Here is a 26,684-nt window from a genome sequence, read left to right as displayed (position 1 = left end):
GAATCTGGCTGCTAAACAAAGAGGTGCCGTCTGCCGCTGGACACAGCCCAAGACTTCTCAAAGGGACAACAAAGGTGCCACATTATTCCCTTGTGAGTGCCTGGAACTCCTCAGTGGCTCCTGGCATCCCAGGGCAGGACGTCCCTTCGGTCCAGCTCAGACCAGTCCTTGCCATCCCTTTGGAGTGCCCAAACACAACTTTCAGTCTGCTTCTCCTTGAACGAGCTGTGGCAATTCCTCAGAAAATAAAGTGAAAAGGAGAGATAAAGATGTGGGGAGCATCCTACCTGGTGAGTCACCAACATAGGTTGTAAATGGATCTTTTTTTTACCACTGTCACACAGCATGAGGTGAAACTGTTGCTTAGAATAATTTAGAAGGTAGGGAAAAGGAGATAAATGTGTGCTTTAAAGAGGACAGGCCAAGAGGGCTCATGCAGATTAAAAGAAACTAGTTTGTGGTGACAGTTTCAGAAAGCCAGGCTGAATACTCAGAAAGAGCTAAACTTAGTGACTTGAGTACATCATCTCTAATTTACTTATTTGAGGGGTTTCTTCATACTTTTCTAGAAAGTGTAAAATTATTCAACTTTTTGCCTGATAACATCTCTCAAATACCAACACTTTCAGAAGAAGCTGCCAGGGCTATGTTTATCTTCCCTGTACAGATCTTGATAAACTGGTCACACTATGAGGATTTTATCTTTAAAAACAATAAAGCAAGCAAGCAAACACAACAGAGAAAGATACACGCATGCATTTTACAATTTTCAGAAAATTTTAAAGTAGTGAAAATGAAATGCATCACAACTGATTAGGCATTTTTTTAGAGTCTGGTAAAACCAACCCTTATGGCATACATGAACTAGATTACAAAAATGGAGAAAATAAATAACCTTCAGCTTTAGTATTATACAATCATTAACACCAGAGATGTATAAACTTGATATGATCTGGGCTTAGCTGTCTCCTTACTTCCTTTCTCTTTCCCCTTTACTGTAGTTACTTTCTTTACTGCTCTTTGAAAATGTTGAAAATGTGCCACCTTCTGTTCTTTTCAGCTATTGCACAGTTCCAAGAAAACTGAACTCTGGAAACCTCTGTAAGATGAATGCACGTTTACTCACAACCACACTCAGGCATGTGCATGTGAATGTAAACACGGATATGCACATATCTCTTAAACCTCTCTAAACTATCAAAATCACTTGATTGACAGGCTTTTCTTTAGTTACAGTATGAGGACTTTAGCTGTTACCAGCAACATGTTCAAAAAAGGGTTTCTAGGAATCAGGCCAACGACCACCACAATCTCTGTAAAGGAAGAAGGCGATACTTTATCAGTCTCTCTTTAGTGACTGTACAGGACAAAGATCTGTACCTGCTTTTTTTTTTCGTTCTTGTTCTCAGCTCCCTCATTTCCATGTGTGTCATTTCCCTCATTTCCTTTGCTCTTCAAAGGGATCTGAACAGGCTGGACCACTGGGCTGAGTCCAATGGCATGAGGTTTAACAAGGCCAAATGCTGAGTCCTGCACTTGAGGCACAACAACCCTATGCAGTGCTACAGACTAGGAGAAGTCTGTCTAGAAAGCAGCCTGGAGGAGAGGGACCTGGGGGTGTTGGTTGACAGCCGACTGAACATAAGGCAGCAGTGTGCCCAGGTGGCCAAGAAGGACAATGGTATGTTGGCTTGTATCAGAAACAGTGTGACCAGCAGGTCCAGGGAGGTTATTCTCCCTCTGTATTTTGCACTGGTGAGACCGCTCCTTGAATACTGTGTTCAGTTTTGGGCCCCTTGTTACAAGAAAGACTTTGAAGTGCTGGAGCATGTCCAGAGAAGAGCAAAGAAGCTGATGAAGAGACTGGAGAACAAGTCTTATGAGGAGTGGCTGAAGGAACTGGGGTTGTTTAGCCTGGAGAAGAGGAGGCTGAGGGGAGACCTTATCTCTGCCTACAACTACTTGAAGAGACGTTGTAGAGAGCTGCTCAAGGGGAGGTTCAGATTGGACATTAAGAAAAACTTCTTCAGCAAAAGGGTCATCAGGCACTGGAACAGGCTGCCCAGGGAGGTGGTAAGTGAAGTGCCTAGGAACATGATTTAGTAGTGAGCAGGAACAGTTGAGCTTGATGATCTCAAACGTCTTCTCCAAGTTAGTGATTCTATGATTCTATGTATACACTTCTCTCACTTTACCTCAAAATAACAGTGGAGTGGGGAGATCGAAAAACTGCTCCAGCCCCAAAGTTTTGCCTTTGTATTTCATGATATTTAACCCAAGTTTTTGGATTGATACTAACTCTCTTTCCCCAAAAAAAACCACTAGGGGCCTTTCTTGCACCAACATCTCTCCACAAGTTTATCCGAGTATCTTAGTCTTCTGTTATCCCATATGAAGGACACATGGGTATGAGCAGATTCCTCTGCATAGGTTTCCCCACACTTATTTCCTCCTACTGTTTAAGGATTCAGTGTAACTACAGTTAAACTTGGACTTTGGTGAGGCCTGCCCAACTCTCCAAAATCTGAGGCATGAGAAATGCTTTATTTTCTTTTCTCCAGCCACCAGCAATTACTGTGCTTCTTTCTAAGAATCTAGGGCTGTGTTTAGGAGTCTCAGCTTCTTTTCCCTGAGGAAGCTGAGGTGGAAGACCATGTAGGTAGGAGATATTTTCGTGTTAGATAGTAGGGAAGAAGATTAGTACATATGAATGAGGGTGGGAGATAGCCACAGAAATAATGTTTGTGGATTGTCTTTGCAGGCAGATAAGGATGCAGTCAGGGTACATTTCCCAGGGCTGCAGAAAAGCAATGTCTTATTCTTTATCTGCATTTACGTGATTAGTGTTTTCCTAAGTTCATAGCTGCTTTCTTCTGTACCTTATATATGTTATCTTATTTTATATGGTATTGGATGGCTCTGACTCCTTAGAGAGGGCACTTTCAGATATCTCAGTTGCAGATAGGGTTATTTATTCCCTAAGAGCACTGTAAATACAATTAAGCCAGCCTTTATTTCTAGCAGCCTTCATAGCTAAAGGGCTATCTGCAGACTGTAAAGAGGAATAAGTAATAAGAGTAAAACAAATATCCTTAAAAGGTGTATCTTTTCTCTGTGTATTTTTAAGCTCAGAGATAAGTGTTATTATGGAGGATCAAAGACCCTCTTCTCTGCCTACTCCTATGTGCCAGAAAGATGTCAGCATTCCTAAATAGCTAGCCTTATATCACAGTACCTCAAGATGTGCCTACCATGAAATATGGGGAGTTAAAGATGATTTAAAGTAATCTTCCCCCCTACCTGCTAGTTATAAGTGGAATTCAGCTGCAACAGAGAGTAGGGGCCCCACATTTTGAAGGTATCTGTTTTCCCGTATAAGCTCTTGACTCACAGAGAGTAGGAAGAGAAGAGTGAGTTGCAGTAAAACAGAAAGTCTGTAAGGCATTGAGTGGGGTCAGGCTTCTGACTGTGATAATCACTTCTAAAAGAACACGAATGAGATAAGCTTCATTCTTGGCAATAAACCGTGGTGGTCAGTATAAAACATTTCATCTTGCTTTCTGAGGTCTAATGCCATGAAGCTAATGTAGCTGGGCAGAGGAAGGTGTTCATGACTAGCTCTGAACAGTTTTGTTGACTCAGAATGCACTGACTTTATAAAAGCTTACCCTTAAAATATGACTTGAACAACACTGCTTTTGTTGCACAATAGGTTAAAAAACTGGATAGAGAACTGGACTTGTTTCCAGTCAAGTTAATTTTGGAGACAGTTGAATAAAAAGGTGAGCAGGTCTCATTTTCCCAAAGTGAATCCCACCAGCAGTGTCTCAGGAGATAACACGTTTGATTCTGAACTCCAGCTGGACCACCTGGAACTTTGTTGGTGTTTGGGGTATTATTATTTTTTCTCTTGTTTTGTATAGGAAAGTGTTTAAGGACTCCTTAGAGCAAACCACAACAGGTCCCTCTGCTAGGATAAACAAAATCCCTTTTTAAAGCCCACTAGCTGTATCGACTGACATGGAGCTCAGACACAGTTCCCACATGAGCAGCCTGCATTGTGGAGAACCACTTGTGTGTGTGTGAATCCGGAGCTGGCTTCCCGTTACACCTAGTACCTATTGTGGGAAGTAGAAGGGGGGGTCTCAGAAAGCAGGACTCAAAATTTCACAGTTCTTCATGAAATCTGGCTTCCATGGTGGAGAGCACAGCTGCCCACTGGATGGTACCATGTGCGTATGCTGCTGCTGGAGGCGTGCGTGTTTTCCTTCAACATCTGTGACTGCCCTGTCGCTAGGCTAAGGGACGCTTTATAAACAGGCACAGCAAGACTCTGGAACTGAAAAGACAGGCAGAATTAAAGATGTGAAAGCTGTCACTGAAGTTGGAGGAATCCTGTCACAGATGATATTTTCAAAGGGGAATGTGATTTTTTTATGCACATGCAGTGGTGTGTTACCAGGAGGGGAATATTCTGCAAAGCATTTCAAGTTCCTTTCCACATGAGCTGCTAATTCTGAATAACCACATAGACAACAATCACGGATGTGGAGTATACCTTTTATAACCATAAGATAAAGGGAAAACCTTTCTTTTTTCAAAACTCTTCTGTTCCAAATCTTCCTTGATGATGTTTCAAGCTACAGCAACAGCAGTATTTAGACGTTGGGAGTTTAGATTCCAGCTGCAAGATCCTGTGTCTTAGAGTATATTATCATCTCACATGTGACCCAGGTCAGAGGCATTGTTGCTACCACAGTGAGTCGCACTTTTTGGTATCTCAGTGCAGAATGCTTGCAGAAAACATATGGCAGATATTTACAGAATAATGCACAAGTAAATGCTGATAATATTCTTCTCCATGGAAACTGAAGCTGGGCTTACTGCCTACATGAACACCTGCAGTGCACTTACTGAAGTCAACAAACATTACTAAAGTCACCGAAGAAAGGGGAGGGGTTTGCAAATGTAGCATTCCATCACATTATCATAGAATCATAGAATGGTTTGGATTGGAAGGGAACTTACAGAACCCATCCAAACTGGGTTTGAACACCTCCAGGGATGTGGCAGCCACAGCTTCCCTGGGCAACCTGTTCCACTGCCTCCCCACTCTCATCTTGAATAATTTCTTCCTAATGTCTAATCTAAATTAGAATGGCTTTCCAATTGAAAGCCATTCCCCCTTGTTCTGTCACTACATACCCTTGAAAAAATCCCTTCCCAGCTTTCTTGTAGGCCCCCTTCAGGTACTGGAAGGTTGCTAGAAGACCTCCTTGAAGCCTTCTCTTCTCCAGGTTGAACAACCCCAACTCTCTCAGCCTGTCCTCATAGTAGAGGTGCTCCATTCCTCTGATCATCTTTGTAACCTTCCTCTGGATCCATTTCAACAGTTCCATCTCCTTCTTATGTTGGGGATTCCAGAACTGGACACAGTACAACAGATGGAATATCACAAGAGCAGAGTTGAGGGGCTGAATCACCTCCTTGACCTGCTGGCCATCCTTCTTTTGATGCAGCCCAGGAAACGCTTGGCTTTCTGGGCTGTGAGCACACATTGCCGGGTCACAGAGTCATAGAATCATGGAATCATAGAACAGTCTGGGTTGGAAGGGACCTTAAAGATCATCCAGTTCTGCTCACCCTGCCATGGGCAGGGACACCCACTAGACCAGGCTGCTCAAGGCCCCATCCAAACTGGCTTTGAACATCTCCAGAGATGGGGCAGCCACAAGTTCCCTGAGCAACCTGTTCCAGTGCCTCACCACTCTCGTAGTGAAGAATTTCTTCCTTATGTCTGGTCTGGTTCCTGTCCCTGACTGTTCAAAGACACATAGCTGCTTAAAAAGCTGATGGCTGCAAAGGGTCAGAGCTCCGTAGCTAAACTACAGAAAGAAGAGATCAGCATGCATTACCTGAATAACTGTCCCACTGAGCTATTACAAAAGTCACCCAGATTTTGCTCTTCCATAAAAAGAAGGCAGATGATCTGCCTGCCTACCTTGGGGCGGCACTGCAGCTCCTGACACTGAAACATGGTGTAACTGAGCAGCTTCTCCTTTACAATAAAAACAAAAGTCTCCTCACACTCATATCCTGTCTCCTTTCCCCCTTTCTCTTTGAATTTCACCCTTGAAGATTAAAACCAACGGATCAAAGTAGGACAGCTTCTGATCTGCCAGTGGATCTGACCTAAACTTGCTTGAGTGAGATGGAGGTCAGAGCAGAGCTTTATCACAGGTTTGAGAGAGGAGAAGCTTTCTTGTGTCTCATGTTTCTCTGAGTTACTGGGTAAAGTGAATGTTTTAGACTTATTTTGCAGATCAGAACAAGGAAAGAAAGCTGCCAGTGGCAGATAGGCACATGGCTAGCTGTGGTTGTACATGGTATGTGACTTTTTTCCTCCTTTGATTTGTGAAATATTTTCTAGTATAATTGTGCAATTGCCTGAAGCATTGGAGAAACTCCATTTATCAAGTCAGGAAATGCAAGGAATGAGGGTCAGCACAGGTTATAAGTTGCATCTCTCCATTTTGCCTTCATAAAAGGCAAGTTTTCCTAGATTTCATTATACCCTCCCAAACCCACATAACTAGACGTGTAACACTTATTTTTATTCCTCTCAGCCAGTTAGAATTTTAGGTTTTGCCACTGATACTTTCAAGACACCTTGTGCTTTTTTAGCTTATATTTTGCTTACATGAAAGGGAGAAGAAAAGAATCTCCCAAAGAGACAATCATATTCATTACATTCCAGAAGAATGGAGGAGTTGGGAAAGATCAAAATATATTAAATATGTAGAATTTTGTGGGTAATATGTAGTTGTAGTGCTTGATAGTAAGGAAAAAAATTTTGTTGTCTTTGATTTTTGTTTTGAAGCAATTAAAAGAAAATAATGCCGTACAGGATGCATTTGAGACTAAGACTCTAGACAGAGTGTCAGGATATTTGGGTACAAAGGCAATGCCACAGAAGTCCTTTGTGATCTTGGCCAAGTTATTTTCTTCCCCATTTCTAGCAGTTCTTTTCCTTCTTTAGGGGTGAGAGAGCCGTGTGCATGCTCTGGTATCTCCTTTTCTCCTGGCCATGGCCCATCAAGTGTTTTTTTCTCTCAGGAAGGCTCTGGTTGATATATTTATAAAATTTGGCTTACATTTCTTAGAAGTACCAAAAGCCCTGAGATCCTGAAAATGGTAGCTGGCCAAAAAAAAGGATGCATTATTATAGCAGGAGATAATATTATGTCAGTAGTATAATGCAATAATTGTTTGGCCTAAAAAGAAAAAAAATTATAAAGTCATATATGGATCACCATTGCAACATATTAAACTCCCAGAAGCAGTATTTCACAAATCCTAAATTCTTTTTTCTTATCTTTTTTGACACTCAAGAAAATCATAGAATTGAGCCAACCCACTGGGAAAATGATGGAGTAACACATGGGGAAAAACTATGGCTGTTTGCTTAATCCTTCCGAAATCCAAGCTCCTCAGTGAGACCAGAAAAGGCCATGGATATGTTGGCTTTTCTCTTTTACATAAATTACTTTTTTTTTTTTCAGCAGATACACTTAGGAGCACTAAATGCAGAACATTTAAAGAAAATGCAGACAAAAAGGGCAATTTTTCATTACAAAAGTAACTAGAGCCTGGATTAACCTTTTAATTCATGACCTAGATTGCAGTAAAGGAAAAAAGTATAGTTTCAATTTACGATTTCGGTTTACATTGATGCTGAAGAGAAATCATCCTGCAGTTAAAAGGAACTTTTCAAATTAAATCCATACTTCATGGTCTGCTGTTGAAAAAGGATTTTTAAAAGCTAATTTTCTGAAATGTCAGAAGTGAAATATTGCCTTTTTTTGTTTGTCACAATTCCCGGTAACTCAGCGAAAAGGATATCCTCATGGTGCTTCTTTGTTAAATGTGCTTTGTGAAGCTGTCCTTTGTACCCTTCTGCCAGGCAGCAGTGAAAGAGCCAGGAGGAAAGCGAAAGAAGAGTTTGGTCTTGCTGGTGTCTAGGCAGATTAAAGGGGAAAAGCCTTTTGGAAGTACTTCAAGCCAAAGAACAAAACCTACTGCTAGGGCTTGAAATTCTGTGAAAACCTACAAAGCTCAAAAGAAGTTACTAAAAGGGGAGATAACATATATTCAAAACAAAGGATACCTGTCTCCCTGAGTTCAGAGTTCACCAGTTCCTTCTTACACATGCATCGAGATGGGCTGTGCTTTCCAAAGGCTGCACTGGACTGTGGGTCAACAGAGGGATCGATAGCATACCTGATAGCTGATGAGTAAATAGGAAAGGACTTTCTCTTTAGAAAAAAAGACAGGCACATAAGTTATTTTAGAGTGAACTTTCTGTGTTCTCTCTTTCATGCATGTGCTGGAGACTTTCAATTGAGAGACTTTTATTTTATTTTATTGTACTGTATTGTACAGCATTGCATCGCATTGCATTGTATTTTAATGTGCCTTTGGACTGGAATATTTTGCACTGTGTTAGAAATTATAGTCTCAGGCATTCTGAAGAACTTGTGTTACTAGTGAACCAATGGGAAGATTGTTCTATGTAAACTCAGAGACAGATAAGTAAAGCACAAGGAATTTTAAGTCTATTTATAAAAATGGTTATGCATAAACTTGCTTTTTTGTTTGTAAGAGACAATGGGGAAAAACTATTTAATTACAGTTATTGGTTTCCATTTTGGGGAAAAAATGCCTTTATTACTAGTTATAACACCTCCTAAAACTTACCTGTATAATGGTTATGCAATATGTTGCTATGGATAGCCTTTATATCATTATATACACACATAAATACATTCATACTTCACAAGGAAGCAAAAGTGCATAAATCAAATTAAAAACAAGTGAAAGCAAAAAAAAAATGCTTTTGCAAGGTCTGCTTTAAAAAGCAATCAATGAAAACATGTTACTGTGAGTTCATAGGTGGCTATTTGTGTAGCTGTGCAAATAGACCTTGGTCCCTTGACAAACAATCCAGCCTGGACAATAGAAAGTCCCTCTCCTCCCCTCCGATAAAGATTGGCACAACAGTGAGATTTTGGTGTGAACTCACAATGCAGAGTTGCTTTTCCTATAACAAATCAATGCTGGTTGCACTGCAGACTTCTGGAAATTCTTGACTTTTCAGCTGGGAGAACTCTTTATGTGTTTCTCAGGGAAAGTGCATTCAGTGTGCAGAAACTGATTTATTTTTTCTTATGTTTTGTTTGTCCGGAGCTAAATACCACGACTCACTCGTACTCGTTGCTTGTTCTAGTTTAGTGACTGAGATTGCTCAGTGATTGCATTGACTGTGTGATCATTTCTGGGATTTGACCTACCTGTAAATCAGATGGGCACTTTTCCATTCTCTTGAGTCAACAGAACTATGTTTGGGAGACAACGATCCAGTGAATTCTTTTTAAAAGTCAATGCAATGAAGTTGCTTTTTCATTTGCCTTTGATCAAAACTGGTTCCTACACAAATTTATTCCTCAGATAGATTTTTTCCCCTCCTGTTTTGAGTATCCTGCCTTTTTAGACACATTGTGACTTTTCTGCTGTCTGGAATACCTTCAGCTGATGAGTCATCTCATGTGCTTGTGCTAAGGTGAGACTGATTACACTCTGGAAAAGCCCTCTGTCTTGACCTAAAAGAAAATTTCACGGCTCCTTTGGTACTATATAAACCTTAAGAGGTTTTCTCTCACTTTTGCTGGGCCACAGAGATGCCTTTGGTTAACTAATGGCATAGAGAAGAGAACCATCACTGAGGTTTGTACCTATTTAGAAGTGCTTTACAGCTGCTCTTTTAGCTGTGGTGTCTTGTTTGGTTTGGGGATTGCCTTTGCAGTATTTGTGAAAACTTCCCTCTGCACATGACTTTCAGTTGCTACAACGCAGAAATATTGAAACTGGGAAGAGCATGAACGAATAATCAAATGTCAAAATTGTGGCTTAGTCCAGAATACCTCTCCCCAGGCTATTAAATTGTGCATTAGTGGCATGTCCATCATTATTGGTTGCATGGTTTTGAAAGATATTAATAAATAACCAGGATTGGTAATGTTGTTTGCTGCAATTAGACATCAGCCCATTTTTTACAATCTGCACCTCAAGGATAGATTGATGGTGGCTATTTGGTATTTCTGTTTTTCAGGTGTTGTAGAGTTTCCCAATGGAAAGGCTGGTGTTTTTGATGAGCTTTTGTTCGCTGTTGTCCAATACACAGCAAGCACCATCGTAAGTACATTTTGTTATTAATTCTTCACTAATAAGAAGTCCCTTGAAAGTGAAAGTAGGAAATGTTAATGGTCTTGATAGAGAACCAACAAATCCTATTTCTTGGACCACTGAAAATTTGTGTAACCTTAAATAGGTAAAAAGTAAAAAGCTTAAAACTGCCCCCTTTAAGCATTTTTAAGGGGAAAGATCTCTGTTCAGTAACAAACAATCTAAAATGTCCTCCTAAATCATGATGTTCCTGCTGTTATTGCTGTTTGTTCATCTTTAGTTTATGAAATTCACCAAATTGGAAAATATTGGGAAAGAGTAACTCTCCTTTCCGTATTTGATTTATACACTGCAGAAAGCAAAGGTTTCACATTTGAGAGAGCCTCAGGACATTTCTGTACTTCTCCTGGATTTTAGTGGAGATTTACATATGTCGATACCAGTTCTTCTAGCTGGACAAATTCCCAGGTTTGGGAAATAGATGTAAGTCTTTAAGAAAACCTATAGAGCATGTTCAAGGTCCTTCAAATTGACTTTTATCTGTAGGTCAGAGGTACAGGAAAAGAGACTCTTTCTTTGTTCCCACCAAGATCAAGTGTATGCAGGTACTTGTCATAACCAAAGGAGAGCTCTAATGAGATATTTGAGCAGTCAGATCAAGCACTCGTCTCTTTCCGTGTCAGCCTACCTTTAAGGTTATCTTCAGCCCCAAATATTTCTCTTCTTATGAGGTTTTAGCCAGGTGCAAACTTCTTCCTGCAGTCTGGTGTTGACCTTCAGTGTCCGCATCAGCATGAAGGCTACATAGAAACTTGATATTGGGGTGTCAGTGAGGCACACTCCATCTTCAGGAAAAAAGTAGAGGCTTTGTCATCTGTGATAAAATCTTAGTAGAAAAGAGAGCAAGATTGTTTTTTGCTGAGGTAATTGGATGTGGGAAATGCAAGGTGCTGAATGTATTAAGTGTATGAAACTGAGCATTACGTCAGGAAAATATCATCATGACTCTTTCAGATCAGACCTGGCGTGTATCTGGCTAGTTGAGATTATGGGCAGTGTAGCTAGAGACCATGCCTATCCAAGCTATCACATAAGTAAACTTTTAAACAATTAACTATACTGCTGTAAATAAAAGAGTCTACATTTCTGCAAGCTATGGCAGAGAGCAAGCATTACACTCCATATGTGAAGACAGCTCTTGTATAGAAGTTCTTCACTCATCTTTTGGTAGGGCCAACAAGCTAGGTGATTTAGTGACACTTGCTGAGTAAAATTCATTCCATGTCATTGAGAAAATACAATGAAGGCAGATGAAAACGGAAATGTTCTTCTCAACATTCAAGCATTTGGATATATATAGATGCCAAACCTGCCTGACTAATCAATTAGAAAGGCGATTAGATAAATGAAAACAATAAAAATCAGGATCAAGCATAGCACAGGTGCAGATATAACTGAAAGACAATTTTCATCAGTCATTGTTAACCAGAAATATTAGAAAGTATTTTAACAAATGCATAGATAAAAATGATAAAAATTTTTAATGTTTATTGAAGGCTGTTCTGTTTTTCTTTCACAAGTTCTCTATGTTTGTGTGAAGACTCAGTCCACCTATGGTGCATTTCACTAATCAAATGGAAGGAGAGCGATCCTTTTTATTCTGTTTTTTTTTTACAGTACACTATGACTATTATCAGAAAATAAAGGAAGTAAATTTCAGTTTAATTTGAAAAAACTGTCAACCAGTTTTATTCCCCGTTTCTATACTTCACCTTTCATTTTATAAATTTAAGGAAGAAGAAGCGTTAAAAAAACAAAGTGAAAAAAAAAAAGAAAGTTCAGCCAACCCTTTCTGATAATGGTAAAATCATTTACATTTCATTGTAGAAGTCTTGTGCAGAATACTGATTTTCCAAAAGCAGATCTCTTGATCTTGGAACTATTCTTCATATACGTGCCATTATATCAGTAAGACTTAGCTATTCACATAATGGACTGATTTTTTTTGTGTAAAAGATACTTGAAAAGAAAGAAAGCAAGAATGATAAACTACATTTTAAAGGTCATGAATTTAATTACCAAGCACCAGAGCAGAGTTAAGAAAAAATGAAAGTAATAAAGAGAAGAAAACTAAATGCCAATCAGTTAGCATCCAACTGAGCCCTTCCCAGGCCTGTATTCTCACGTTCTGTGGTCTCTCATTACCAGCATTACACAAACAATGACATCTAAATGAAGACCAGCTAACTGAAAACCTATGCATGTAGTCACACATGAAATTGATACCTCTTGACATATTAAAACATTGGTTGGCATAATGGTAGGTGCTAGTTCATGAAGATACATGACTTCATTGTATCAAATATATATTTGTGAATATCTATTCATTGTGTCTTAATACATAGCCTGTTTTTTTTTCCAGAAAGTTGAGTTTATAAAATTTTTTATGAGTTAAACCAGACCATAAATACCATTGGCAACCCCTGGGACACACTGCAGGGTTTTTTCTCTCCTATCTGTAGGGACTGATCTTCTGTAGGACCTAGTTGTGATGGTTCAGCATTTTGGGATCATTCAGAGAGAAACTTTTAACCTTTACTCTGACTAACAAGAGGGATGGACTATGGAATCTCCACAAGCCTCAAGCTCACCTGTTCTATGGGAGTCTGCTATTGTCTTTAAAATTTGTGTTGGTTGGACATCATTGCTGTATTATGTGAAAATGACCCTACATATTGGACAATCTGTTTCTATGTTGTTTTAGATTTCTTATTACTGCCCCAAATGTGGTGCATTTGGGCACACATGAGCCAATAACAGTTCAAGTCCATGGAGCGCAGCACCCTGTGCAAGTTACTGCATACTTCAAAGATGAGACAAAAAATCAGCTCCTATCAGAGAGAATAGTCTTTAATCTTAACCAAGATAACAACTACCAAGAGATGAAAAAACTAATGGTAAGTTTACCATCATAATGTTACGTGTATTAATTTGGTGATAAAAAACCCACATAATCTGTACTAGGAGTGTGTTGGAATAGAGACAACGTTGATCCCTGGAAACATGACAAAATACCAATTTCTGTGACAGCAGCCCTCTATTACTCCAACCAGCTAATAAAACAGTGTCTAATATAATATCAGTGGTGATTGTTAGTGCTATTTTGTACCCAAGAAGCAAGCTCAAGATATAGTCATACCAATATAAAAGATTTTTTCCATTGCTGTACATAAGTGATGAAATTAAATTTTAAAACTTTTAATTATTTTACCACTGTTTGTTCTGCATCATTTATACTAAAAAATACATTCATGCCTTTAGCATGCTGACCACTTCACGAAAGAGGAGAAACCTTTAAAAATGTGCAGTGTCTCAGACCAAAGCCTGTGATGTTTCTGCAAACTTATAAATTGATTAATTCTACCTTACATTCTGCTTTACATCATTTCCTTCTGATTTGATTATTTGAAGTCTGGCAGCATTTAGTTCAGTAGTTCTCATTTGGGCTATTTTTTTGAAACACAGCACACAGCAAGACCCAGTTTAATTCTGATTGATTGCTCCCAAAGCCGAAAGCTGAATCTTTCAGATCAGGTTCCTTTTAAACATGAAGTTTAGAAACATAGTATTAACCTGCATGAGGAAAAGCTCTAATCCCATAGCCAAGATTTAAGCAAGTGACAGATTACAAGGTGCTGCTACAGCTACAAAATGGCATAGTAACTGGAATTTAATATACATGTGGATTGGAAAAAAATCACTGGGTTTGAGTTATTGCCATTGGACAGAAGAATGTATATTTCTGTGGGCGAAAATGGAGGAACAGAGAGCATTTTACTTAAAAAGAAATATTCACTTGGTAAGAAATATATAATTGAGTATCAAAAGAAGGATGGCCAGCAGGCCAAGGGAGGTGATTCAGCCCCTCAACCCACTCTTCTGAGACCACCTGTTGTACTGTGTCCAGTTCTGGAATTCCCAACGTAAGAAGGATACATAACTGTTGGAATGGGTCCAGAGGAGGGCCACAAAGATGATCAGAGGAGTGGAGCACCTCTGCTATAAGGACAGGCTGAGAGAGTTGGGGTTGTTCAGCCTGAAGAAGAGAAGCCTCCAGGGAGACCTTAAAGCAACCTCCCAGCACCTGAAGGGGCTACAAGAAAGCTGGGGAGGGACTTTATTCAAGGACATGTAGTGATATGACAAGGGAGAATGGCTTTCTGTTGGAAGGAGGAAGATTTAGATTAGACATTAGGAAGAAATTTTTCACTCTTAGAGTGGTGAGGCACTGGCGCAGGTTGCCCAGGGAAGTTGTGGCTGCCCCATCCCTGGAAGTGTTCAAGGCCAAGTTGGATGGGCCTTGGGCAGCCTGGTCTAGTGGGAGGTGTCCCTGCAATCGGGACACTCGATCTTTGGAACGGATGATCTGTAAGGCCCCTTCCAACACAAACCATCCTATGATTCTATGATCTTCTGTTGAATAGTGCTAATAAAATTACATACACACTTCAGCTGGTTTTCATCCTCAGCTGTGTGGCTCTGAAGTTATCAGGCTCATATTTGACTTTGTGTATTTTCTCCTTTTGTTCTCTTTAGGTAAAGCCAGTGATTCTACGACAGGATAAGTTCAGGAAGAGTAATCGGTCGTATGTTTGGCTGGTCACCGAAAGCAAGGAGCTTTACAAGGACACCATTCAAAGCACTCATATCCTCCTGTCTTCTAAGAAAGGCTACATTTTTATTCAGACAGACAAGCCTATATACACACCAAGTTCCAAAGGTTATAATACAAATGCTGCATTTCAGATGTCGAGTATAGAAGTTACAAATAGAAAGTTAGATTAGAAAAAATAATGACTTGATCATTCCTAATGTAAATCCTTCCTAAGTAACTCCAGCTATCTCTATGCTTACCAGCCAGGCCAGATTTTAAACTCACTTTCTGCAGCCAGGGCTTCTGCAGGGTCTGCGCTGCACATTACAGCAGCCCTTGTGGAAACACCAGAGAAGTCAAAAAGTTGTCTCTTTTAACAGAGGACAGACAAAGTCTGCTCCTTATTGTCCAACAAGCTTGCTAATGATTTTCCTTTGGAATACAATGTTATGAGAAACCTGCAAAAAAACTCATATTGCTTCTGCTTGCATGACCAGCAATATGTATCCTTTGCCCTTTAAGATCACAACAGTTTTGTCACTTAACAAGCAACAAGAAAGGGAATTCAAAGAAGTTGTTGAGTTTGGTTGCAGGCCTTGACTGCAGAAGCAACGCGGAAGTGAGCAAAGCCACCTGAGTATTTTTCAAAATTTGTTTCAAAAATATATTTGGTCAGCCATGTAACATGCAAAGATTATGGAAGAATGCATTTTTTTTTTAATTTCTCAGGTATTTTTTCATTCAAAGACAGTGTTTTATCCTAGATTCAGTGAATCAGTTTATGGCTCTTAATAATTGCTACCTAAAAAAAGCCAGAAATAAATATGTGAATACATTTATTCTTCTGTTAAACAGTGAAATACAGGATCTTCATTCTGGACAATGCTATGAGGCCAACAGATGACACAGTTACAGTTGTTGTGCTAGTGAGTATACAAAAAAACACAATTAATGAGTGCTTCTTCAGCACAGGAACTATAAAAACTTTCACAAATGATCCAAGAGTATAAATTACACCTATATCTACTCTCCAGAAACCAGTATTTACATTACAAGATACGTGTAGCCTTTTTTGGCAAGAATCAGGAGCATGAAAGGGAAATGCAATGTGAATATTAAAGTAGGAAAGTGAGCAGAGCATTTCCTCTTCCTTAAGACTAGTACATGAACTAGAGCTTTCGGATGTAAATGTTTGACAACTGGTGCCTAATTTTATGTTTGTTTTCTCTCTCAACAGAATTCGAAAGGAATGGTGGTTAACAAGGCAGACCGGAAAATAAAATCAGCATTCAGTGGAAACTTTGAAATACCTGATGTTTCTGAGTATGTTACTGCTGTGCCTTCTGTATTAAAAAAGTTCACATGTCAAAATTTCTCTTGCAGCAAAAGTAACTTCAAGCTAAAAACAAGCGTTGTCCTTCCCTTCTTCCTGCTTTGCTCCCATTTTCCTCACTTCTCTTTTTCTGTTGTTGATTATTGTCTGATTTGCTATTTCTTCAGAACAAGAGATGCACTAAAGCATAAAGCTTTTGCTCTGATTACCCCTGGGAACAGAGCATGGTTGCTATGTAACCTGGAGCCTCCTGCTGTGCAGAGGGCTAAACCTGAGCTGGTCACCCCACATTCCCTTCTCTGACACTGGAGAGAAAGTCACATATTTAGGCTGCAATTCATCTGACCTGTTTTAGATGCATATGTCACAATCAGATGTACCATGTCTCAGCGCTGTCTGTTTCTCTCCACTTGCAGTGGAGGAGCCCAAGAAGACCTACACAGATAAAAGATATTGTATTATAGTATCTAAAGTGAGAATCCCTAAGCCCACCTCCTGCTAGCAGGATCAAACCATCCAGATCCATCCCTTTTACCTGTTGAATTACTTAAAATTTTTAGCTGATGATTTTCCAGAATCACCTTTCAAAATTATCTTTCATCATGGAGCACAAATTGAACCTATGGTTAATAACATTTTACCTTTAAGCACCTCATCTTGAAGGGGTAAGTCCAGAATTTCATGTTAATACCTGCAGCCATCAATATTTATCCTGGTAAAAAAAACAATTTTGAAAACTGCTTAAATATCTGCTCAACTATGTGACTACATTCAGAGGAGAGCTGTAAGGGCTCAGTTTGCAAAGTGTAATCACCTTCCTCTGATTTCGAGCAGTCAAGCTTTTACTTAAGATTCAGTATGCTGTCAGGTTGCTTTTGACACCACAGTAAAGATAAGTTATAGGAAATATATGATGAGTTCAGTAAATATATGATGAATTCTCTATTTCTGATTTTTTTTGAAGGCGATACAAGTTATGTGTGGTTTGCAAAAATGTTATTGTGCAACTCTTCATAAAGTCTTTTTGAGTATTTCCTAGGACTTCTGGAAACATGTTGCTGGTTCCTCTCAGCAAAGAGAAATCTATTAATAAATGAGCTTGGGATGAGAACAAAGAAGGAAAATAGTAGCATTTAGTGATAATCTAAACATATTAGCATCATAAAACATCTGAGGAATCTTGACTAACTATTTTCTGCTGAACCTGAACTTTAGGCCTGGAACCTGGAAAATCAAAGCCTGGTTTCATCAATATGAAATGTCTAGTGTTTCTGCTGAATTTGAAGTTAAAAGATATGGTAAGACAATATATAATTTGCTTTCTATACATGTGAAGTCATCATTATGTGTTAAAAGATACAGTGCAATGATTAAATCTGGCTGTGGTTAGGTACTAAAGACAAGACTCACAACATTTCAGTGTCTCATTGCTATTTCTGATGCACAGGAGAACTCTGGCTTTATGTGCTTTCCATATCATTTTTCAGAAGATCTCTCCTACTGCAGAAAAAATAGAAGTGACCTTCATTTTAAAATCATTGCAATTGTGGCTAACGTTTTTTTGTAAAGACTAGAATGAAAAACATGCTATCTGTTTTCTTTCAGTGGAATTCAGTTGACTAGAGAAAGTTGATTAGAGTTGTTCCTATACTCAGAAAATCTTTTTTAAAGAAAAGTAAGGATACTGTGGAAAAATGAAAAATGTAGTTATTCAAGAGTTTGTGGTGTTTTCTTGTAAACTTTAGTGTGAATTTTTCTTAATGGTAAAAAAACCCCTCAGACTTAAATGAAAATTTCAGTTTAACAAAACTAGTTTTGCTTTAGCTAGTGGATGTAACAGAAGAGTGGATATTTCTGCATCCTCTGCAAACACCTGTATTGACAAGCAAAGAACTCCAGCTCTATCTACAGTAGTATGTAGTTTGCTTTTACAGGAGTAAAACAGGAGTCTACACTCAACCCATTTCAGTGGATTTACTTCAAATTGCATCTAGTCCAGAGCACTTAATGTCCATTAGGAGTTTAAGTTTATCATCTGGCTTATTTCATTATGAATAAATCAATTCTCTGTGCTCAAAGACTGCTCCACTTTGTGAAGCAAAGCAGTGTAAGGGAAGATGACCAGGTGATTTGCTTCAGAAGTGTACTGCTGATTCAAACTAAAGCATCCTTTCAGTGCAGCTGCATCCTCACATCAGGTGTTACCACATGCTAGGAGTTTAAGGTGTCTGAAATTCACGTCATGACCTTTTGTCTTCTTTTTTTTTTCATACAGAACTTCCATCTTTTGAAGTCAAACTCATCCCACTTCAGCCGTACTACCACATCTGGAACGAAAACTTTGTGTTTGATATTGAAGCAAAGTAGGTGTGCTCACAGTGAGGCTGTGTTGGGAGGCAGATAAGTTGATAATGAACTTAGCAGCTTCTTCCTTGTTATTAACAGCTAATTAGTTTCTGGCTTTACCTGAAGCTCTTGGACTGGCCAGACCATGAGGGAGGGCTCCATGGGGAATAAACTACACTTGATCCCATCTCATAGAATCATAGAATCATAGAATCATAGAATCATAGAATCATAGAATAACCAGGTTGGAAGAGACCCACTGGATCATCGAGTCCAACCATTCCTATCAATCACTAAACCATGCCCCTCAGCACCTCCTCCACCCGTGCCTGAAACACCTCCAGGGAAGGTGAATCAACCACCTCCCTGGGCAGCCTGTTCCAGTGCCCAATGACCCTTTCTGTGAAAAATTTTTTCCTAATGTCCAGCCTAAACCTCCCCTGGCGGAGTTTGAGGCCATTTCCTCTTGTCCTGTCCCCTGTCACTTGGGAGAAGTGGCCAGCACCCTCCTCTCTACAACCTCCTATCAGGTAGTTGTAGAGAGCAATGAGGTCTCCCCTCAGCCTCCTCTTCTCCAAGCTAAACAACCCCAGCTCTCTCAGCCGCTCCTCGTAAGACTTGTTCCCCAGCCCCTTCACCAGCTTTGTTGCTCAATTAAAATCAAATTAAATTAAAAAATTAAATTTAATCAAATTAAATCTCGAATTAAAATGTCATCAAACATAGAGTACCTTAGAATGTCAGACAATGAAAGTTTAACCCATCAAAACATTTTGAATCCTTTTGAAGAATCAGACTGAACCTAGATTGAATAAGTATTTTGTGCTGAGTGGCTCTGGTATTTTTGATACTGCACTGACAGACCTGAATTTGCTTTATGATCTAACAGTGGCTCATCAATATATATGAAGCCTTCTTGGTTGCTAAATTCACAAGTTCTTGGGAATGGAAATAATAAATGACTGCCTGTTAGGAGGATATCCTTTTTGTATTTACCACTTAGCTGGAATCCAAAATGACTAGATATACTTTGCTGACTTGCACACTGGGAAGATGGGGAGAGAAATCAGATCAGATCATTCTCTGGAGATGCAGGGGTGTGTCTCCTTCTCACTGAAGTCACCACTCGTGCAACTAGAGTTGATAACTTTTGTAGGATATATTTATATGAGATTTGAAGCCCAGGATCTACATCCCAGTCATTTAAGTGAAGTGGTTCAGGGTAGCATTAGTTGAAAAGCTATAGAATTGATTTACAGCTAGATTTTAAATCATTTTTAAAGATGACTCACTGCAAAACAAACAAACAAACAAACAAACAAACATGGTATGAAAATGGTACCATATTGATGAAAGAGTATGTGAAGTTCCTTCATGAAAAACTAAGCAGGAATTTCTTCACCACAAGAGTGGTGAGGCCCTGGCACAGGTTGCCCAGGGAAGCTGTGGCTGCCCCATGCCTGGAGGTGTTCAAGGCCAGGTTGGATGGGGCCTTGGGCAGCCTGGGCTGGTGGGAGGTCTCCCTGCCTATGGCAGGGGGTTAGAACTGGATGATCTTTAAGGTCTATTCCAACTCAAACTATTCTATGATTCTATGAAACAGGCAAAATCAAACTTAATAGTGCACTTGAATAGAAGTTTATGTTTTCTGAAGTCAAAGACTCTCTGCATGAAAAGATAGAGATCTGAATTAGTGGCCTTATGGTGACTAAGTTAAAACTTGATACGTCTTTGGGGGTTTGATTTTTTTTTTTTTGGTGAAGAGAAATAAATTTTATGAAATGAGAACAAGTAGCTGGAGGCAGCTGGCCCTCTGTCATAGCTGGGAGAAATGTTTTCCGTTTTAGAGGAGTGAGGAAGCTGACCACCTTTTTGCTCACATTGTATTTCCTTTGCTTTGATGCATTCCTAACTGGTTTTATGTCTTTAAAGATCAGAAAATAGTTTCAGCAAATACTATCAAATGAAGTAGAGTTTTAGGATACTGCCAAACATAGTGGATAGTAGATATGGAAGAAATTTATCTTCTGAAATAAGGTACTCTGCATTTTCTAAATGACACTGAAATAGTTATTTTTATTTCTCAATATCTGTACAAAAGCTCAGATTTATTTCAGGGCAATTTTGATGCTTCAGCAGAGAGTTGAACACAAAGTATCAGCAAGTAGTGTCAGACCTTCTCTAAGAATAGCTCCTTAAAATATAATTGAGCACCTCATGACTTTTGAGGTTGAGTCACGATGTTCCGTAAGATTCTTTAACACAAAACCATAATGAGGATCACACAGAGTTATCGTAGCTAGTATTTTTAAGTGTATTTAGTGTTAAACAGAGGGCAATATTTTTCTACAGTAATCTTACCAAATTTAGTAGAAATCAAACCCTGTGTGTTTTATTAAAAAAATTAGTATTCACTTTTTTAAGTTGGTAAAGTTTATTGTATCCATTCACTTTTTTTGAATACAGAATTATATAAATATAAAATATAAATATTAATATAAACATTAATAATAATATAAGCATTAATATAAATATTAATATAACTATTAATAATAATATCAATGAACTGGATGAAGGCATTGAGTGCACCCTTAGCAAGTTTGCGGACGACATTAAGCTGGGTGGAAGTGTCGATCTGCTGGAGGGTAGGGAGGCTCTGCAAAGGGATCTGAAAAGCCTGGACCCCTGGGCAAAGTCCAATGGCATGAGGTTTAACAAGGCCAAGTGCCAGGTCCTGTACTTGGGGCACAACAACCCTGTGCAGTGCTACAGACTAGGAGAAGTCTGTCTAGAAAGCTGCCTGGAGGAGAGGGACCTGGGGGTGTTGGTTGACAGCGACTGAACATAAGGCAGCAGTGTGCCCAGGTGGCCAAGAAGGCCAGTGGCATCTTGGCTTGTATCAGAAAGGGCGTGACCAGCAGGTCCTGGGAGGTTATTCTCCCTCTGTACTCGGCACTGGTGAGACCGCTCCTCGAATCCTGTGTTCAGTTCTGGGCCTCTCACCACAAGAAGGATGTTGAGGCTCTGGAGTGAGTCCAGAGAAGAGCAACAAAGCTGGTGAGGGGGCTGGAGAGCAGGTCTTATGAGGAGCGGCTGAGAGAGCTGGGGTTGTTTAGCCTGGAGAAGAGGAGGCTGAGGGGAAACCTCATTGCTCTCTATAACTACCTGAAAGGAGGTTGTAGAGAGGAGGGTGCTGGCCTCTTCTCCCAAGTGGCAGGGGACAGGATGAGAAGGAATGGCCTCAAGCTCTGCCACAGGAGGTTTAGGCTGGACATTAGGAAAATTTTTTTCACAGAAAGGGTCATTGGGCACTGGAACAGGCTGCCCAGGGAGGTGGTTGATTCACCTTCCCTGGAGGTGTTTAAGGCATGGGTGGACGAGGTGCTAAGGGGCATGGTTTAGTGTTTGATAGGAATGGTTGGACTCGATGATCCAGTGGGTCTCTTCTAACCTGTTTTTTCTATGATTCTATGATATGAATAGAGAGAGAGAGACATGTGACATTGTTGGGAGATAAATTGATAGTGAAGTTAGATTCCAGTAACCTCTTAATTCTCTAGAATTACTTCTATAATTTTATCAAGGTATTTCATTATGTTTCCTAGGTATAGCCCGTTTGAGTGTTGCCTTTTATAAATATACATATAGTTGAATAGCATAAGAATGTCTTATTTATAAGTCATGATTGGATAGTTCATGTCCATCTCAGTAGTTTATGGGATGGTGGAGAAGAGACACTTTGTACAGAAGGGAGAAAAGATCAAGGTATAGGAATTGCTAATACAATATACAGGCAAGAATAAAAATGCCTGGCTTACTGTGTTAAGCCCTAACAGTAACTAACCTTATAACTAATTTGTCTTACAGTAACTTTTAGTTAAATAAGCATTAAATATTAGCATTGAACTATATCACTGCATATGTCTGAAGTGTCATCACTACCGCAACCATTTGTATTTCATCTTGTGTTTGACTCTGGAAAGCCCTCCAAACTGAAAGCAGCAAACAAATTATCATTATTCTATTTAAACATTATTTAATATCTTTTAATATATTATTTCTTAGAGGTTTTCCTTATATGAGGAATTAATCTTGTATAGTAGCACCACTGTCTGCATTTGAATGTGACACCAGAAAAGATATTTGAGTCACTTGGGTAATAAATTAAACGGTTCCAGGAAAAGTTATTAGCCTCAGAGCTTGCCTGCTGACAATTTGACTGGTGCATAGCACAGACTCGGCCTCAGCCATACAGCACTCCCCAACCAAGTCCTGGAAACAATTTGGGAGGAAGCATGGACCAAAGTTCACTCCAGGTCTGCATGTGGCCGCCTTGCTGTGGAAGGCTGAGGGTTTGGTAGCGTGGGCGTGTGCTGGGCTGGCCCAGTTAACCACAGCCTCCAACACAGAAATTTGCTAATTTAATTTAATTTAATTTACCTCTCCAAGCAGGGTGCAGTCATTATATTTGCTGCATGGACCTAGGCAATGAATCCAAGTAGAAGACTGATCCTCCACCCCACCCAGGTCTAGTGGGTTTTATTTCTGGTCTAAATTAATCCCTGGTCAGTTTAAACCTTGCTGGTCTTCTGTTCACTGTCCTTGAACTCTTCACCTTGACTGTGCTAATCCTTCCTTTCCCCAGAGCAGAGCAAACTCTGTATCCATCTTTTCTTGGCTGAATGAACTCAACTTTTCTCATTTCCTGTTGTTTAACTTCACTTTTTTATTTGGTTCTATTGAATAATTATTATCTTAACTCATAATTACTTGATATAGTGATGTGAAGTGATATCAGACAACTGGCATTAATATTTTAATCCCTTCTAAAATTTTCTCCTTATGTTATTGCAGCAGTCAATTTTGAGTTTATTCACTGCTCATTAATATCATAATTATTTAAGAGGAAAAATGGGGTTGCATGACTGTATACGAGTTTTTTTTTTTCCTATTGGAAAAAGTTTCAGTGGTGCTATATTGGCCTGCATTACTTTCATCAAAATCAACATATGGAGTTCCTGAAAATTGAACTTATTTCTCAGAACTGGCCATGCATGTAATGAACAATTACTAGGTATATTGACCATTGTTTCCCGCAGTTATTAGTTCTGTTGTTCTAAGCAGTTTCTTAAGAACTGCCTCTTGGTTTCAGAGCTGCTGATCAGGCTGGTTTGAAAGAGGCTTTGTTTAAACAAAAATAAGCCATCACAGAACTGGATTTCACAGAAGCAGGATTTCAGTAAGCAAAAGACACCACCAGGGCAATGACAGGTCTCGTATACTATGTTGCACGCTGTGCTGCAGTAAAATGCCACCTGCCCTAAATACACAGGAAAGACATGGGATGGAGGATGCCTACTCTGCCTAACACAGGCATTAAAATTTCAGCAGATAGGATCTGTCCCTGGAGATCTTCAGAAGTATCAAAGACATTTTATGGGTCCGTAAGACAATTCTCTGGCCCCCTATTTTAAATGCTTTCTCATGAGGTATCTCATACAAAGGAATTAGCTGTTAATTCAAAGCAAATAGACTGGATACCTCCTTTGCTCCCTTTAAAGGGCATGATGTCTCCATGTATGTGTCTGCACTTGAAATCACCACTTTCTGTACAGACCAGTAAAAGTCTTCATGTTTGTGTTATCAGCAAGCGTTTCTGTTTTTCTGGTTCCAGGTTATTGGTTACAGGTGATATGCCTACAGATAATCCTGTTTTATTTCAGCATAAAATTAATAGTTTGCTTTATACTTGCTTTTTATTAATGTAATGATTCACTGCTTCATTTTTCTTCCTGCCAAAGACACTCTTATGGGAAAGGGATTCAAGGTGCTGCATATGTGCGATTTGGCATAATTGATGAAAATGAGAAGAAAGTCTTTATTCCAGGCTTGGAACAACAGCTATCAGTGAGTACTAGAGTACATTGGAACTATTTTGATTTATCCTAAGTCAGCTGAATATTGTCAGAAATCATTGAAATATAGATCCCTGCATCTCCGTAGTCATACCACAAGCAACAAATTTTTAATTTTAATGGCACAAACCAGCAAGGGCCGTAACTTTTTTTTTTTACTTTTGTTTTAGATTCAGGATGGAAAAGGAAGAGTTACTTTAAATACAACACTTCTGGAGGAGAAATTAAGCAAGAGTATTTCCTCTCTGGAAGGGTTTCATTTATATGTTGCTGTTACCACCGTAGAAACCGCAAGTGAGTATGCTATGCCTTGGCTGATACAATCTGTAATATTTACATTGATGTTTCTTTAATGGAATCCTTCACGTGGGAAACCTTGCCCCACTGATCCAATCTTCACCACAAAGCTTGCTTGTGCTATAGTGCGTGACAGTCTCATCTGACCCTCTTCTGTGTACAAACTTATCTCAAGTGGGATTCAGTTATCTGAACACAAATGTCCAGTACAATTTCAAATGCCCTGTGTAGTTCTGTGTGGTTCTCCAATGCTGCTCCAGCAGTGTTCAAGTCTCCTGCACACGCTCTCCTATAGGAGAGCCCATATTAAACAGCCCTGTGGGGATATCTAAGATAACCTAGTCCTTCTGAAGTAGCACCAGACAACTGCAAACAAATTACTCCTTCTGAGATCTTGTTTGGGCAATCATCTCAGCCATATGTACTTATTACATGCATACAAAGTTATTAGTTGAACTTGGCTTCTTAGTTTGCTCGGTACCTTGGCTGGGTAAGCTGTCACTCTAAAGGTGAGGCTTGTGTACTACAGCCATAGTGGGATAGAGAGGAAGATCTAGCCCTTGTAATTCCTGCTTGTCCTCTTATGCCTCCTAACAGTTTTATCAGGCTCTGATATTTGGCATATGCACAAAAACAATATAGTCCAGATAGCTTGGTCTGGCTTCTCATCTAGGACATGAGCCCGGAGGATGCTTATACAGAATTTTTTCAGTGGGTGTTTGCTTTCTTTTCCTAGGGGAGAGATAAATATTTCCTCAGATCATTACAAGGGATTCATTTAGATATTTGTCCACAGCAGTGCTAAGTGCATTGATTAGGCCTCCAGATATTTTAGGGCTACCCACAAGTGAGCACTGAGCTGAACTGGATGCAGTGGTCGATGGGTTAGTGGGGTTGTAGCAAGTGTTACTGTTAGTCTTATGAGGCTAATGTGAGAGGTGCAACTTCAGTGCTGACTTCTGAAGTTGAATCTGAGATGAAGCTGACCTTCCCAACATGAGTAAAGTTTTTGCTGTTATTTATAGGGAGATTGATGCATTTTAATTTAGATATCAGAAATAAAGTATCTAGTCAGAGCTTGATTTTCAAGCACTTTATGTAGTCAATACAGAGAATGGATAAGATGAACTGTGCTCTGGAGGTGTCTGTTCCCATTGGCTATAGAAGTCTAGTTACTTAGTTTAAAATTACTAGAATCCCAAATATTAATTAAACCCTAAATAATAATTAGGGTTCCTTAAAATCCTAAAATTAGGTCTATTGCATTACAACTGTGCAATCCTTTGGTATAATCTACTGTACATACTTGCATCCACTACTGCTGCAACATCTACTGTGAGAGCAAAACGGGCTGAAAGACCTCCTGCTACCACACCAGCATGGTGGACATAAGATCTTGTGTTGTGGCGTGGTCTGTATCATGCTGTTCATGCTTCCTCTTTCCCTCATAAGCCGGCTTGTTAACATATCTGTGTTTGATGGGTTTGGTATTAATTATATGCACCGGAGAACAAGACTGGTGGGCTTTACTGACACTTCTCAGCCTTGGAGTGTTAAAGGGGGAAATAAGGAAGTTGAAAGTATGTCTTTATGTGTGCTTAGTTTAAAGTAAGAGGTATAAATTTTTTAGAAGTGGTTATGTGTAGTGTTTAATTAGAAATTAAATAGAAGAATGAGTGGTTTAATTAGAAATTAAATAGAAGAATGAGTGGTTTAACTAGAAGAATTTTAGATGGGAAGCAGATTCTCAAGCTGTCTTGTAGGTACAAAGTTGCAGAAGATGATTTTAGGTAATATTAACTCTCAGTAGTAGTAAAAAATTAAAAAAAAAAAATCAACCTCTTTCAGAAAAGTTGAGATCTAAGGTTCAAACTCCACTACTGATTCTGAGTGACAC

The 26,684-nt window shown here is 39.3% G+C and overlaps 1 protein-coding gene across 2 annotated transcripts in view; it reads left to right on the top strand.

The window, feature by feature from the left end:
* Nucleotides 1-129: 129 nt before the first annotated feature.
* Nucleotides 130-26,684, top strand: part of LOC138734366 (complement C4-B-like) — a 61,920-nt gene continuing 35,365 nt past the window's right edge. Inside the window, exons 1-10 of one of the 2 annotated variants that reach the window (XM_069881995.1) lie at nt 130-290; nt 10,169-10,251; nt 13,007-13,199; nt 14,839-15,022; nt 15,752-15,822; nt 16,134-16,219; nt 17,445-17,527; nt 18,505-18,592; nt 24,377-24,482; nt 24,661-24,784. In XM_069881995.1, coding sequence (XP_069738096.1) covers nt 10,187-10,251; nt 13,007-13,199; nt 14,839-15,022; nt 15,752-15,822; nt 16,134-16,219; nt 17,445-17,527; nt 18,505-18,592; nt 24,377-24,482; nt 24,661-24,784 — 1,000 coding nt within the window. In that variant the 5' untranslated portion in view covers nt 130-290; nt 10,169-10,186. Of the gene's footprint in view, nt 291-10,101; nt 10,252-13,006; nt 13,200-14,838; nt 15,023-15,751; nt 15,823-16,133; nt 16,220-17,444; nt 17,528-18,504; nt 18,593-24,376; nt 24,483-24,660; nt 24,785-26,684 lie in introns of those variants that run through there. The other variant, XM_069881987.1, reaches the window with a different exon arrangement.

Source organism: Phaenicophaeus curvirostris, chromosome 1 (assembly GCF_032191515.1).
Source record: "Phaenicophaeus curvirostris isolate KB17595 chromosome 1, BPBGC_Pcur_1.0, whole genome shotgun sequence".
NCBI lineage: Eukaryota > Metazoa > Chordata > Aves > Cuculiformes > Cuculidae > Phaenicophaeus > Phaenicophaeus curvirostris.
The sequence above is the reverse complement of the archived record's forward strand: the minus strand, read 5'-3'. Positions and strand labels throughout refer to the sequence as shown.